Genomic DNA, 14,111 nt, shown 5'->3' with positions numbered 1-14,111 from the left:
CATTTACTCGTACAAGGATTCATTCCTCCTTTCCAAATCAGTATTTTTAACAATAATTTTGCTATTCCAAAAAAGAATGTAAATTAATTTTAAAGATGGTGCAAGAAGTAAATAAAACGTCACATGTTTAGTCGAGAAATTTAGTGGATTTTGTATGGTGTTCGATTTATTTTATTTTATTTTATTTTTATTGACTTTTTTTTTTTATAAAAAAAATTATGGTAGAGTGTTTTTGGATTAAACTTTTAATTTAACCCAATGTGATAGCAATAAAATCCGTAAAGGGAAATAGATGCAAAAACTGTTACGGTTTTATAAAAGGCGGGAAAGAGGTGTATGTAATGCATGAAATTCAATTTACTCTCCGCTTCGCGTTCAATTTGTCGCCGCTCCTTCTTCTTCTACCCGATTTCTTCCAATTTGCAGAACACACCGTCCCGTAATCGATACTTGGAGGCAGCTCTGGACGGACTTGAGAAGCAATTCATGGTATGGTTCAGATTTATCGCCCCATTGCTCTACTCGATTCTTGCATGGCCATGACAATTCCTCATGACTTATTTTATTTTTATGAATCTTGCTGTTTTCTTTAGTTCATTCTCTTCTTTTGTAACACTGTCTTTGTTGATCTTCCGTGTATGTAGAGATTTGGACCAAAATGGAGGCACTGAGACTGGGCTGGGGAGTGAGGGTGATAATCGTGATGGTAATTACGGCGATTTTCTTTCGCTGCGTCACAGCAACCAACCATTCCGTTGGTGGAGCTTCCGGTTGGGATCTCAATTCCAACATCCTGACTTGGTCTGCGGCCACCACGTTCCAAGTCGATGACTATCTCGGTTCGTTCATTTCTCCTCTGTTTTTCCCCTTCCCTTTGAAAACCTCTTCAATGAAATCGTATAATTTGATCGTTGCTAAGTTCTGTTCGATCGGCCATTGTGAATTGTTTAGTTTCTACAAAGAACGCTTAACTTTCTAGGTCATGGTTGTGGGTTAATAGAATCTTTATTTGCGTGCCTTTTCTTCTTGAACTATATGCAAGTTCCAAATACTGACTGAGTTGACACAAGGGGATGTTTTCCCCAAATCCCTTTCTTGTACTATGATTTATAACTCATCACTTGAATTCTTTTGTTTCTGTCGCTGCATCATTCTAATTCTTTTTCTATGCCACATTTGTTATTGCAAACACAGTCGTTCTTTAGTACCACAACTGCATGACTCTGTTTCTTGAATCAATCTATATTAATTGGAACAAAAAATGAAAGCAAGGAATGTAGTCTTAATTGGGTTGATATTACCAGTCTTTACTAGTAGTAGAGTTGGGCTCATGATTTTGAAATAGTTAAAACCAGAAGTTAGTGGACAAAGTTTTAGAGTTTGATGTGTAACCTCTTCTCTTTGTTTGAATGGTGTGGGTCAGTGTTTAACTATTTGCCAGTTCACGACGTGCTGGAAGTGAACCGAACAGACTTCTCCAGTTGCCGCACAGTGAACCCAATCAGCACTCACAGTGATGGGAAGACAGTGATCCGCCTGGACCAACCAGGCAGTCGGTATTTCATATGCGGCCGGCTTCAATACTGCCTCATGGGTCTTAAGCTCCAAGTCCAAGTCCTCCAACGCTTGAGCGAGGCCAACAATTCAACGCCTATTGGTGCTAACCAATCTGAGCGCCTAAGTCCACGCCACCCTCCTCATTCTTCTCCACCGTTTCCACACCACCCTCCTCCTCGTTCTCCTCCACCGTTACAACTCCCACCATTGCCCGACCGTCCGGAGGCGCCATCACCCTGCATTTGTTCCGGGGTGGGCGAGATGATGATGGCAAGCGGGCCAATGACCTGGTGTCTGGTGTTGCTCTTCATTATGCTTGCAACCCGTCCTTGCTTTCATTCCTTGATTCCGTAGGCACTGCTTCTCCTTCTCCACCATGTTAGACCCATTCCAGAATTTTGTTTACCCACCGACACTCCGAATGCGTAGTTCCACGCAGGGTTTGTACTCCTCGGAAACTCCTGCTCTGTTCGCCGGTAGGTGATGCAATTCACGGCGAATCCCCCCTTTTGCTTTGGTTATTAACAGTGCTTACACAAAAATAAGAGATTCTTGGTTTGTCTGAGTAGGTTTCTTCTAAATTTTGTGAATGTTAATAATGAAATCAAATGTGCTTTGGTTTGGAGATGGACGTGCAGTTTTCAGTTGCAGCTGAAATGGCAATGGAACAAAATTGGGTTGTAATTGTATGTAGTTTTGAGAAACATGCCTAGTTGTAGAACAGAGCATACCATTTTCAGTTCTTTACAAACCTGAACGAATCCCTTCCCTTCCCCATTCAACAACTAATGGTATTCATTTGAAGTTCAATGGAAATGGCAACGAAATTATGTATACACATGAGATGATATAATATCACACACAAGACAAGACAGGACAGGACAGGACAGGACTGGACAGCACAGCACAGGACAAGGAAATGGGAAGGGATAATTAAAGAGAAGCTTCAAACAAAATGCACCTCCGAAATATACTTGGTTTTTTAAGCATTATTAACATTAATTAACGGCTAAGTTTCTGTACCACTAAAAGCACTACGTTGCATTGCCTGCAAGAAACGCTGCTCCGATTCTTGCCTCTGTAAGCGAATGCTCTGGTTTACCATTTCTATGAAGGCCTCTGCCCGGCTCTTCAGCTCTTCCGAAGTCAACGATACCTTTCTTCGGAACGACAGCGTTTGGTGGAACCTCTCCGACTTCCTAACCTCGTTCCGAGCCCACGCCACCGGGTCTTCCTCGTCTGCCGCGGAGTCAACGGCTGCTCTAATTAAGCGTGCCGGTGGAGGGGAGTCCCATGTCTGGCTCTTCTTCAGCTGCGGCGTCTGTTTCCCTTCCCTTTCCATGATTGCATTCCACGTGGCGTCCATCGAGTCACTGCCACCGCCACCGGCATCTTCTTCCTCCTCCACCTTCTCGCCGGGATATGCGCATAACTTTCCCGATGATGGGTCACTGAATTTTTCAGTGAGTAGAGTCGGGAAATCCCATTTCACCGGTTTCTCTTCTTCTTTTTGTTCCTCTACTTGTTTCCCCTGTTCATCCTCGCTCGGGATCCTATCCCAGATTTCTATGGAGCCAGTGATCGAAAAGTTCCGGTCATCATGCGTCCATTTATAGGGAGTGGATGCAGCAACATGAGTGTTTTCATGAGAGATGTATTTATTTTCGGATGCGTCCTTTTGGCGACGGAAGATGGAGGAGGCGGCGACGGCAAATATAATGAAGTTGAAAACGATGAAGATGTAGGGAGGAGATAGCCATAATCTAAAGGAAACCCATAAACGAGGAAGAGTTGAGATCACAAGAGTGGCTACTTTTGGGATTACAGCCACTTTGAACAAAATTAGAGTGGATATAATCCCAACCGACACCAATATCGATTTAGTAACCGAGATTGCCGTCTCTAATGTCATACTTACAGGTTTTGGTGACGGATGAGCCATGAATTCCGAGGATTCGCGAATTACGAATTGAGGAGAGAAGATAAAGGGGGCCGAGTTTAGAAAACAGCATTGAAAACCGCCATTTTTAACATGGAAAAGAAGACCCAGAAATGAAAAAACAAAAGAGAGAAGATTCCTTGAAATAATAGAGAGGAACCGGAAAACTGGATCTAAAGGGAAAAATCAAAAGCAAACTTTAGATTCTGAAAAGAGAGGGAAGTGTTGTTGAGAGAGAGCTTTACAGATATCAAGCCGAGCTCCATGGAATATGGCCTCCTCCATCGGTGTGAGAGAGAGAGAGATTGAGTAGCTGCCAGCGCCAGCGGGGCCTTTTTATTTAGCGGACTGCTCATCTTCCGACCAAACTTGAGCCATTTCATGATGCATTAGGCACCGTCGGATGTCCCAGCTCATACTGTTCATGTTATGCTGACAGGGACTTCCCATACCCCACGCCCTTCCCTTTTCTTTTTCCCTTTTTTTTTTTTTTTTTTTTTTTTTTTTGGATAAATGATGGACTCCCAATCGTAGTCCCCAAGATAATATATATTTAATCCATTCCATACAATTAACATTAATCTCCAAATTAAAAACTTGGAAATTGCTCAGATATTTTCCATTCTTTGTTTAATACGTGGACAAGACAATAACGGTATCAAATCAACATTAATACTATATAATAACACCTCTGAAAATCCCATTTAGGGTTTAGAGTTTAGAAGAATTTGAAAATTTTCATTTGTAAGGTATTTTAAGATTAAAAAAAAAAAGTTAAGACCCTACAATAATAATAATAATAATAATAAAAATGGGGTTAAGAAGGGAGCATAGAATGTTCCACCAATAATTTGAGTTTAAAACAAATAAGAAATTAGGTGACATTTGAAAGCCAAGAAAGATTCCCCTCATGAATTTATTTGAGAGGAAATTATTATTAATGTTATAATATATATTTGTGTATAAATGGGGTGCCCCTAACACCCTACACACACAATAGAAATAGAGGTTCCTAATTAGATGTACCTGATTTTTTTGTTGGATTTAATTTGTCATTTTCCTTCCTTTTTCTTTTCCCTAACCCATGCCCATCAAAATTATTAGTCTCATTCAATTATATGCCACCAACCACAATCAAACCACAATCTCCCGACTAATTTCAATTTCCATTCTAAATCATTCAATTATATGCATCGTAGTTTTAGAAGTATTCCTCATAATATTCCTACATTATAAGAAACGTTTGGTTCATTTTAGATATAATATCTCTCCTGAATTACGTTTGAAATGACTCAAAAATAATTGGATTAGATTAGGGTAAGAGTAAATTGAGAAATAGGATGATAATGAGTGAATTAACAAATAAATGATAAAGTGGAGGGATCCACCAGACGGCGCATGGACAAAACTGCTTGTCTCTATGCAAACCAAAATACAAAGGAAATTAAAGAAGGGTAATAATGCTCAAGAGGATCCAACTCCTCCATTTGCAAAAATAAAAGGAAGCAAAGGCCTAAGCAATGGGCTTAGAAACCTCCACTTTTGTGTGTAATTTTCAATCAATTATTCTTCCTCAATCCCACCATTTCTTTCATCATATGTCACACTCCACAAAAACATTATTTTTTTACTTTATTATTTTTATTTTCCGCTTCCAACCCCACGAGATTGGGGGATGAATTGGAAGAGGGAAATGGGGAGGGCCCAGGTGGGGTGTTCATAATGCCTGGGCGGCAGCGGCAGTGCGGCACACCCTTTTGGCTTTCCTCCCAAGTAATGTTCCTTTTCATTTTCAAATTTCTCATCTTTTCAACTTACCCCACTCTCAAACTCTTTCCACTTATTAAATATTATACCCTTTTCAAACATGAGTTATTTAAACTAGTTAATGTTTTCTGTTTTGGTCCGTTATGTATTTCAGTCAGCTTTACGATTTCAAATTAGAGATAGGTTTCTGCATCCATCCTTCCAAGCTATAAGAAATAAACCATAAGAACGCATGATTGCTTCCGATGAAATAATAACAACTTGAGTACAAAAAAAAAGCATATTTAAGAAGAGAAGAGAGGAGAAAAATGATTTGTTTGGAAAAAAATTATAAATACAATATATATTAGAAGCTATTGCACGAGCACATGGGTGAGGTTGGAAGGTGTATGGCATATATCACAAAATTATGCCACCATTTCCACCCTACACCTCAAAAACAAATGATTTGGGTCACCTAATACAAATACATAAATTTTATAGCTTCTGGTTGATCGATGAAAGTACTAGATGGATAGAAGGGATATATAATCATAAACTAGTTAATGTTTATCCATTTTGTACAATAAGACAAATAGTTGACATTCATACAAAAGAAAGGTGTTCATTGAACGAAGTACAATAATTATCTTTAAATTTAAATTTAATAGATATTTTGATTTCGTAAATTTTATTTAAACCAAAGATTCGAACTTCTAAAATTGATATTCACAACTCAAATTCGAGTAGTTCCTTTTGAAACTGCAGCATTATTTGATTGAGGTGATTCAAGAAAAGTAGATATTCTTCCTTGAGATTGGTCATTGGCAGAAGAGACAGAGACTGTGGGACTACTTAATTAAGACATACATTGATGCAGAGTAACGTGTCACTAAAAGCCTAGAATTGGGGAACAAATTAAAATTGAAGATACCGACGCACACCTATAATGACATATCAAAATGCTTCAATCAATGTATAATGCAAGTATTATAGACACGAACACAACAACTAGCATCAATGAATCCAAGGGGATAATCTGGGAAGCCCCCACCATTGAACTCTCAGCTTCTCAAGGTAGATTAATCAGTGGCTCTTAGTTAATGAACATGAATGATTTATTATTAATGAATCCAATTTGATTCTATGTATGCAGTTCGAACAAAGAATATAATTTAATCCCTGTTTTTAACCAAGTAGTAAGCTCCGAAGGCCAGAATCAGCACTGCCGCCGCCAAAGCCGTCGCCTTTTTCTTGCTAAATTTCAACCTCGATAATGGACTTGTTAACCTGGATATCAAGTTCTTTGGCTCACCATCATCATTGGGTGCTGTGTCATTACCCTCCGAGGCGGCGTCCGCCTTTGGTTTGCCGATTTCCGCCGAGCTGGGTTTCTTAGGCATCGTGATAGAAAGAACAGAGCCACCGAATTTGGCACGGATTTGGTCTGGGTATATATCCTTTGGGAGTTTGATTTCTCTGTTGAATTGCATCTTCTTCCCATCATTGGCCGTTAGGTGCTCCCCGGAAATTGCAAGGATAGAGTTGTTCTTTATCCGAACCCTCAATTCTTCTTTCTTGAATTCTGTTTCACAAGTGCAGTTTTCAATTTCAAATCACTAAGAATATAATGAAAATACAGAAGAGACCGTTAGCTGATGAATACCTGGGAGATGAACCTCAAGAACATGAACGTCGGAGTCGTCGAGTTTTTTCCATTTGCAGAAAGGCTCGAATTCCTCGTACGACACATTCGAAGCTTCACCTTTCTCCATTGTTGGTTTACTTCGCGGCTAATTTGATTGAATGCAGTTCATATGGTGACCCCTCTGTTTTTATATACAAGAAATCTGCAGAGATGGAGAAGAAATATTCTTTTGCAAGTGTCACACAAGAAGTTATGTGGTTTCTTCTGGAAATGGTTTCTTCATAAGCTTTAGAATTACAAACAAATATTCTTTACTTAACCTTCATTCCTTAATCTGTACATCACCATCGCAGCCATTCAACTTCAACTCTATTCATTGGTTGAAGCTTTGGATTGACCAACACCATGGATCGCCCTGGACAAAGATTGAGAGAAGCAAAATTAGTCCCTAAAATTTTCTTTTGGAGTTTCTGCAATCCAATACGTTACCTTTTGTCCTGTAAACAAAAAAGAAAAGAATGTCAGAAATAATTTCATAAAATACAAAAGTACTATCGAATCATTCGAATCAGTACTCATGGATACTTCTAGCATATACAGAATAAAGAAAAGTCATATATTATTGGATTTTCAATAGTAAGCGTTCATAAAATGATTATAATAATATGTTCCAATCCCTGATAATTCAAACATCTATTAAGAAACTTTATTGCGATGTTTTAGAACATTTTCCTAACTCCATTGATTCGAGGCACACACTCATTAACGTCCAAACGACTACACTTCCCCAACATTGAGCCCAGCTGATCAGCTTTGGCGTACAGTCCCAACAGTCCTCCGGCATGAATGAACAGAATCTTCCTCCCTTCCCACTTCTTTGGATTCTCAGACATGTCTTTCATCGTACCACAAACTGCTTTCCCGCTGAAAATAAGAAAATAAGACAGTCTGAGAGGTTTCCACATCTTTATAAAAAATGCTTCATTCCCCTCTCCAATCGATGTGAGGATCTCATATTTACTCTATGTATGTATATGTTGTAGGATGCATACCTGTATACTGGATCAAGAACAACGCCCGTGGATTCAGCAACTTCTTTTACAAAATTAAGCTCATCAGGCGTGCTAATTGCATAGCCAAGACCCTTTGCCTAAACAGAGAACAAGAAGAAAGGAAAGTTCATCTCAGTTTATTTTGTGGAGATAAAAGATCAGAACCAGCACAAAAAGAAGGGAAGAAGACAGAGATTAGGCTCCACAGAACAAATGGCACTAAAAAGGGGAGAAAATGAAAGGAAGATGGTTTCAATTCAACAAAATAATAAAAACGATGCTGCCAAACGTAAGCAAACCAACAACCTTCATGGATGAACTAAAAGTCCTACTTACATCTTGGATTTCAACTATATCGTGTGAGTCGACACCGGCATGAAGGCCATCGAGTAAACCTTGAACCAACTTGTAGAAGTAATCAGGATCATAACAAACGGAGAATGCACGAATCTGCAGGTATCAACAAACTTAAAATGAGAGGAACTAAGATGTAAAGAGCAACACCAAGATGATTGTAGAAAGGAAAAGGAAAAAAAAAAATAATAAATTCAATGTGCTCAACCATGATCCCAATGCTAGACCAGCGACTGTGCTCCCACTGAAAAGAATCAAAACGTAAGACATCAAATATTTAAGTATAATAGAACTACAACCAAGTTACTAAAAAGAAAGTAAACAAGGAAAAGGCAGCAATAAAGAGCCTGCCACAAGCTACTACAATATCATCAAACTTGATCTTGTCGATTCCAGTATCCAGTTGCCGGTCAATCTCCCTAATTGCTTCAATATAACCCCCGAGGATAACCAAAACACATTTATTACTTATTAATGTAATGATGATATTTATGCAATACATCAGTATTCGAATGATTATGTCTCGCTATCTTCGTAAGGAATGAAACCAAGAAAACTATTTATGCTTCTTCAGCATGATTGTCTTATTCTTTTCCAGAGAACAGTCAGCCATCAAATCCAACCACACCTAACATGGTAGATATTGTCCTCTTTGGACATTTTCTCAAGGTTTTTAAAACGTATCTGCTAGGGAGAGGTTTCTACACCCTTGTAAAGCATGTTTCGTTCTTCTCTCCAACCGACGTGGGACCTCACAATAATGGATAGGAGGAATCAAACACAGCCAAATCATACCAAGTTCCATGGGAATTCGATCCTCCAGTAGGAATAACATATGGCTTTCTTTCTTCCTTAGCGACTAATTTTGACTTTAGATAATCTGTTAGTGCCTGAAGTTGAAACCAAGAACGAAAAACCATCGGCATGTTCTCTCACTAACAAAAATCCAAAGAAGAACATGGTAACAGAGAAGAAATCAACAAACCACGCTTCCAATTTTTGCATACTCTTCCTGGGAGATAAGTTCAACATGAGCTCCCACTAACCGCTCAAAAAGGAGATTTCCAGTCAATCCAGGGTCTTGATTCACAAGGGCCTGCATCATGGACGTAACATAGGAGGATGTCAAATCATAAGAATAAAGAAAATTGTGAGAGGTAATTTTAACAAAATGTAATTTTGACCTTGGAAGTGCTTAGAATAAGATAAGTGTCAAGATTGAAATAAGTTTGAAATACTTTGCAGCCACAGCAGTAGCCCAGCAGTGATTGCTTTGGATGGCTCCTATGGTTATAATACAGTCCGCACCCTGTTGCAAAGCATCTGCCATCAAGAACTCTAATTTTCTGACTTTATTGCCACTCATTTGCATTCCTGAAAGATCATCACGCTGCATTCATTGTGTCAGCAATATTGCCACTAGTGTAACAAGTAAATAAGAAAAACGAAAAAGAAAAACACTACGAACATAAAAATAAATGTTTTAAGACATAATGCATGGCCGGAGACAAGGAGAAGCGTTATTTCAGGATGGGCAGATATGGAAAGAAAATACGTATTGGGGGCATTGTTGAAAACGTATTCTTTCTGTGGGGGCAGATACGAATATAAAAAAGAAAAGGGATGAGAATCAAAGAAAAATAAGTTGGAGTGAGCGAAGTGTTGTACCTTTTAAATTAATAAACGTCAAATATTATTATAGAAAATACAGTTCTAACAGTAATTTAAAAGCAATTAGAATAATACGAGGCTTCTATGTTTCATAATCATAACCAATTATTTATAAATTACATTTTTAAAGGTTTTATTAGAACTAATTATAGTAAACCATGACTCCTTTTTTTTTTTATTATTAATTTTGATCATTATATCTTAACAATAATACGAAGCACCAACAGCGCTACGGCTGTTTTAGAACATCTTTCCAACGTCATTAATTGGAGGCACAATTAGATCATCGTCCAAACGACGCCATCTTCCCGACAGTGTGGACTCAAACTCATCAACTTTGGCATACATCCCCAACAGTCCTCCTGTGTGAATGAACAAAACCTTCCTCCCTTCCCACTTCCTTGGATTTTCGCTCATTTCTTTCATCATTCCATAAGCAGCTTTCCCGCTGAAAGTGAAAAGGAACACAACGCACAGAATGAAGTTGTAGAATTTGGCCAAGTGTTGTGCCATATAAGCATATACCTATACACTGGATCCAGAACAATGCCAGTAGACTCAGCTACTTCTCTAATAAAATGAAGCTCCTCACACGTGTTCATCGCATACCCCAAACCCTTCGCCTGTTCACATTACGTGGAAAGAACCACGTGATTCATGCATGATTAAAGCCATCAATTTTGTCTTCATTAATCAACTTACTTGATGAACTTCAACAATATCATGCCACTCAAAACTAACACCAAAGCTGTCAAGCGAGCGTTGAACAAGGTCGTGAAAATAATTATGAGCGTTGTCGAATATAGAGAATCCATGAACCTGCAAAATTAAAACAACTCAAAAGGTATAACTGCCCAAATCCGATATTATCCGTTTTGTTCCCCTATCTAACCGAGGTAGGATGAAGCTTACCAGATGTAGAGTAACAAAACAAGAACAATGACAGAGTGAAGAAGGGCCTTACTTTTGCCTTAAGGGTACTTAACCATGACCCCAATGACAAACCAACAAGCGTGCCTCCACTGAAAACAAGAAACACCGGCAGCCACTTTTTATTATGTTCTACTACTAAAGCATCCATTTTCACTGATATTTTTAGCACCACAAGAAAGTAAAACCTGCCACAAGCTACAACAATATCGTCAAACTTGATCTTCCCATTCAGTTGTTCTTCAATCTCCCTAGTTGCTTCAATATAGCCCCTAAACATAACCAATGTCTACATAAATAATGGAGACAGACAGAGTAGTTTATATATAAGATGGAAGAATTAAAGCCCACCAATTTCCAAGGGTGTTAGTTCCTCCAGCAGGAATAACATATGGTTTTCTTCCTTCAGCGAGTAATGTTGACTTTAGGCAATCTGTGAATGGCTATGGTTTAAACACACGACAAAACACAAGCTATTAATCATTGTTCTGTTGTGTTCATCGAATCAAGCTCACACAAACAAGGGAAAGGCAACAAACCACAACAGAACCAAATTTTTTAAGATCTTCTATTGGGGCAAGCTCAACTTGAGCTCCAACTAACCGCTCCACAAGAAGATTTCCTTTCAATCCCGGATCTTCGTTTACAAGAGCCTACATCATTCATAGACACCAAGTCAGAATATTCGCTAAAACCATCCCACCTAAAAAGTGTGACAGCGGAAAGAAGGAAAGAGTAATAACCTTGGAAGTGAATAGAATAAGATAAGAGTCGAGATTGAAGTACTTAGCGGCGACAGCAGTAGCACGACAGTGGTTGCTTTGAACGAATCCTGCAGTAATTATGCAGTCGGCGCCTTGCTGCAGAGCATCCGCTATAAAGAACTCTAATTTTCTGACTTTATTCCCACTCAGTTGCATTCCACAAAGATCCTCCCGCTGCAGCAAATCGTTTTCAAGTAAAACAGTTCTAAATATTAAGTTAAGCAGCAGCTAGGAAGAACATAGAATTAATGAAAAAAGGACCTTGATCCAGACGTGGGTATTCTTTGGCAGATTTGGAAGGTTCCATTTGTGAATGGGAGTAGTAAACTGATTAAAATAATAATAATTAAAATGAAGTTTTGTGGAAATTAAAATGAAAGGAAGCTTCGAAAGGTCTTCACTTACGTGGCCAAGAGAAGAGAAGTGAGGGGGGATGTGGCTGAGATGGGAGGCCCAGGACGGCGGCACGTAGCGCCTCACCGTCAGGAACTCCAGGCTCTCCGGAACGGCGTCGTTCTCCTCCATCTTCTTTTTGCTGATTTCAGGCGTCGTGATCTCCATGGTGTTGGTAATGGGCCGGAGCTTCACGTCCTTTTATGCAACCAAAATTCTCCAGATGCCCCTAGGTGAAAACGACTTTTATTTTGCAGAATGGCCCTCGTCCTCTACTTTTAATTATCGTAATTAATCCTCAAGCTTGAATTTCAAATTGATGGACGTGCCCAGTCCTGTGTCCACTCACGCAAATTCTTGTTAATCGAAGGGCCATTTTGTAAATATAGTAGCCAATGTAATAATCGAAAATCGGGTAGTGACAATTAACTAATATAAAATTACAGTAATTTTGAATATACATGCTTTCTAATAATTATTAAATAATTTTTTTAGTTTATTTCCATATATTGAACCCTATTGTGGCGTCTCTCAGATAATGCGTCCCCTGACACACAATAAATGAAATAGATCAGTTAAATTATCATAATTATAAGTAGATGTGGGTTCTACCAGAACATTAGGTGTAATATTATGAATTTAATAAATTAAATTAAATTAAATTTTATGTATTAATGAAATAATGGTCTATTTCATAATTTAGTATCATCTCATTTTTTTATTTTTCTACCAAAGAATAGAAAAAAGAAATAGCACGTTGGCTAAAAAACGACATAATAAGTAGTACATATAAGCAAGCAAGTATAGGAAGATTTAACATGTTGGATCAAAAGATATATGCTACTCCAACCTTTTTCCGTTCTCGATTTTTCATATTATTTAGCTTTCATCAAAATTTATTCGTTTAAAGGTCTTATTTTATTTTATTTTATAATATTTATTTTTTTAAATTTTTTAATAAAGTTTGGATAGAGAATAAAAAAAATTAGACTTTTCAAAATCAAGTATTTCTAAAATAACCCTGTAATTAATGCTTTTGAAAAAGGAAAAAAAACTTCGACCTAAAAATTTATTTAAAAGAAAAAAACAAATCAAAAGTCATTTTAAAATGACAAGTTAGTCCTTTTCCTCAAGTTAAATGTGTTAAAAGGAGTGGACAAAATAGAATTCCAAGTGCAGGCAGGCGGGCGCAGGAGTTATTTTAAAAAGAAAAAAAAAAAAAAAAATTGTTATTTAATTTTAATCCCGCGAGGAGAACTGTGAGGGTACTTATGCAAACGACCAATGGGCGTGCGAGTAGGCCAAACCGCGTTAACTACAGAGAGACTGTGGACGAGGCGTAGGCAGGAACGTTGACGGAAGGCTCCTTGGACGGATAATAGATTAAGCATGAGAACAGAACGTTCGAAGTCTTCGCAGTCGCTGCTTTGCCTCGGTCAGCTCTTGTACTATACAATATCCTCTCTCACAATGCAGTTGCCGGCTTCTTCATCTCTTCACACTTTCACTTTCTTCTCCTCTCTGCTGCCATGGATTTTGCTTAAGAATCCAGTTCTAAGTAAGCTTCTGCATCTCTCTCAGTCTCAGGTTTGCCCTCTCCTCTTCAGCTTTTCTTTCTTTCAGTTTCTTTTTCTGTTTTTCTGTATTTTTACTTCTGATGGCTTCTTGGATTCCTACTGATGCTTTTTGAGCACCGCAATGGTCGAATTGCTTATTTCTATTGCTCAATTCAGCTTCTTATGGTATGTACAAACAACATACTGAAATGAGAAAAGAAACTAGAAACAACATATGTGCAGTTGCAATTGCTTTCTTACTTTTTCATCTGCTTCTTTCTCTTTCGATCTTTCCTGTCTGATATAGTCGCGCGCCACACGCACACACACGAATTCCTTCAGCGCGCTCTCTGTCTGATATTTCCAGCTTTCGGTAATTCCTTCTTCGCCTGTCTGATATATCCGGTAGTGTTCGTTGGATTTACTTTTCAATGAAGGTCCTGCACGCTGATTTTCATTCAACTTCAGTAATTGAAGGAAAAAAAAAAAAAAAAAAAAAAA

The 14,111-nt window shown here is 38.3% G+C and overlaps 5 protein-coding genes and 1 pseudogene across 8 annotated transcripts in view; 2 read left to right on the top strand and 4 right to left on the bottom strand.

Moving 5' to 3' along the window:
• Positions 1 to 332: 332 nt before the first annotated feature.
• On the top strand, positions 333 to 2,255 carry LOC111495322 (uclacyanin 1-like). Its single transcript, XM_023145301.1, has 3 exons — positions 333 to 489; positions 645 to 839; positions 1,424 to 2,255. The coding sequence occupies exons 2-3, from the start codon at positions 659 to 661 to the stop codon at positions 1,909 to 1,911; spliced, it is 669 nt and encodes a 222-aa protein (XP_023001069.1). The 5' UTR covers positions 333 to 489; positions 645 to 658; the 3' UTR covers positions 1,912 to 2,255.
• Positions 2,256 to 2,566: 311 nt separating this feature from the next.
• LOC111495736 lies at positions 2,567 to 3,499 on the bottom strand. Its single transcript, XM_023145894.1, has one exon. The coding sequence runs from the start codon at positions 3,497 to 3,499 to the stop codon at positions 2,567 to 2,569; it is 933 nt and encodes a 310-aa protein (XP_023001662.1).
• A 2,839-nt stretch (positions 3,500 to 6,338) lies between these two features.
• On the bottom strand, positions 6,339 to 10,049 carry LOC111495125 (annotated as a pseudogene).
• On the bottom strand, positions 6,418 to 7,017 carry LOC111495735 (17.8 kDa class I heat shock protein-like). The gene is made up of 2 exons (XM_023145892.1): positions 6,909 to 7,017; positions 6,418 to 6,827 (listed from the first exon to the last, which is right to left on the bottom strand). The coding sequence occupies exons 1-2, from the start codon at positions 7,015 to 7,017 to the stop codon at positions 6,418 to 6,420; spliced, it is 519 nt and encodes a 172-aa protein (XP_023001660.1).
• Positions 10,050 to 10,148: 99 nt separating the features above from the next.
• LOC111495123 (putative D-cysteine desulfhydrase 1, mitochondrial) lies at positions 10,149 to 12,282 on the bottom strand. 2 transcript variants are annotated; one of them, XM_023145009.1, is made up of 10 exons: positions 12,067 to 12,282; positions 11,923 to 11,988; positions 11,684 to 11,835; positions 11,501 to 11,600; positions 11,249 to 11,340; positions 11,086 to 11,169; positions 10,932 to 10,989; positions 10,670 to 10,786; positions 10,493 to 10,590; positions 10,149 to 10,415 (listed from the first exon to the last, which is right to left on the bottom strand). In XM_023145009.1, exons 1-10 carry the CDS (start codon positions 12,220 to 12,222, stop codon positions 10,208 to 10,210), a joined length of 1,131 nt encoding a protein of 376 aa, XP_023000777.1. In that variant the 5' UTR covers positions 12,223 to 12,282; the 3' UTR covers positions 10,149 to 10,207. The 2 variants fall into 2 exon arrangements, with proteins under 2 accessions (XP_023000777.1, XP_023000776.1); XM_023145008.1 differs by having other exon boundaries at positions 11,437 to 11,550; positions 11,641 to 11,835; positions 12,067 to 12,280.
• A 1,127-nt stretch (positions 12,283 to 13,409) lies between these two features.
• The window catches only part of LOC111495122 (probable cyclic nucleotide-gated ion channel 20, chloroplastic), a 14,562-nt gene continuing 13,860 nt past the window's right edge, over positions 13,410 to 14,111 (top strand). The window contains exon 1 of one of the 3 annotated variants that reach the window (XM_023145007.1): positions 13,410 to 13,641. The gene's annotated coding sequence lies outside the window, so the exon portion shown is untranslated. The remainder of the gene's footprint in view (positions 13,642 to 14,111) is intronic. The other 2 variants (XM_023145006.1, XM_023145005.1) reach the window with 2 other exon arrangements.

The sequence above is a fragment of the Cucurbita maxima genome, unplaced genomic scaffold (assembly GCF_002738345.1).
Source record: "Cucurbita maxima cultivar Rimu unplaced genomic scaffold, Cmax_1.0 Cma_Scf00021, whole genome shotgun sequence".
NCBI lineage: Eukaryota > Viridiplantae > Streptophyta > Magnoliopsida > Cucurbitales > Cucurbitaceae > Cucurbita > Cucurbita maxima.
The sequence above is the reverse complement of the archived record's forward strand: the minus strand, read 5'-3'. Positions and strand labels throughout refer to the sequence as shown.

What these genes read in the sequence shown, in the direction of transcription:
- LOC111495123 (XM_023145008.1), bottom strand. Translation starts at nt 12,222, where the DNA reads ATGGAGATCACGACGCCTGAAATCAGCAAAAAGAAGATGGAGGAGAAC. An exon ending in TAAGTACCCTTAAGGCAAAA is followed by an intron (nt 10,787 to 10,931) that starts GTAAGGCCCTTC and finishes TTAATTTTGCAG; the next exon opens with GTTCATGGATTCTCTATATT. An exon ending in GTTCTGGATCCAGTGTATAG is followed by an intron (nt 10,416 to 10,492) that starts GTATATGCTTAT and finishes TTTCACTTTCAG; the next exon opens with CGGGAAAGCTGCTTATGGAA.
- LOC111495736 (XM_023145894.1), bottom strand. Translation starts at nt 3,499, where the DNA reads ATGGCTCATCCGTCACCAAAACCTGTAAGTATGACATTAGAGACGGCA.
- LOC111495322 (XM_023145301.1), top strand. Translation starts at nt 659, where the DNA reads ATGGAGGCACTGAGACTGGGCTGGGGAGTGAGGGTGATAATCGTGATG. An exon ending in CCAAGTCGATGACTATCTCG is followed by an intron (nt 840 to 1,423) that starts GTTCGTTCATTT and finishes GGTGTGGGTCAG; the next exon opens with TGTTTAACTATTTGCCAGTT.
- LOC111495735 (XM_023145892.1), bottom strand. Translation starts at nt 7,017, where the DNA reads ATGGAGAAAGGTGAAGCTTCGAATGTGTCGTACGAGGAATTCGAGCCT. An exon ending in TCTTGAGGTTCATCTCCCAG is followed by an intron (nt 6,828 to 6,908) that starts GTATTCATCAGC and finishes CTTGTGAAACAG; the next exon opens with AATTCAAGAAAGAAGAATTG.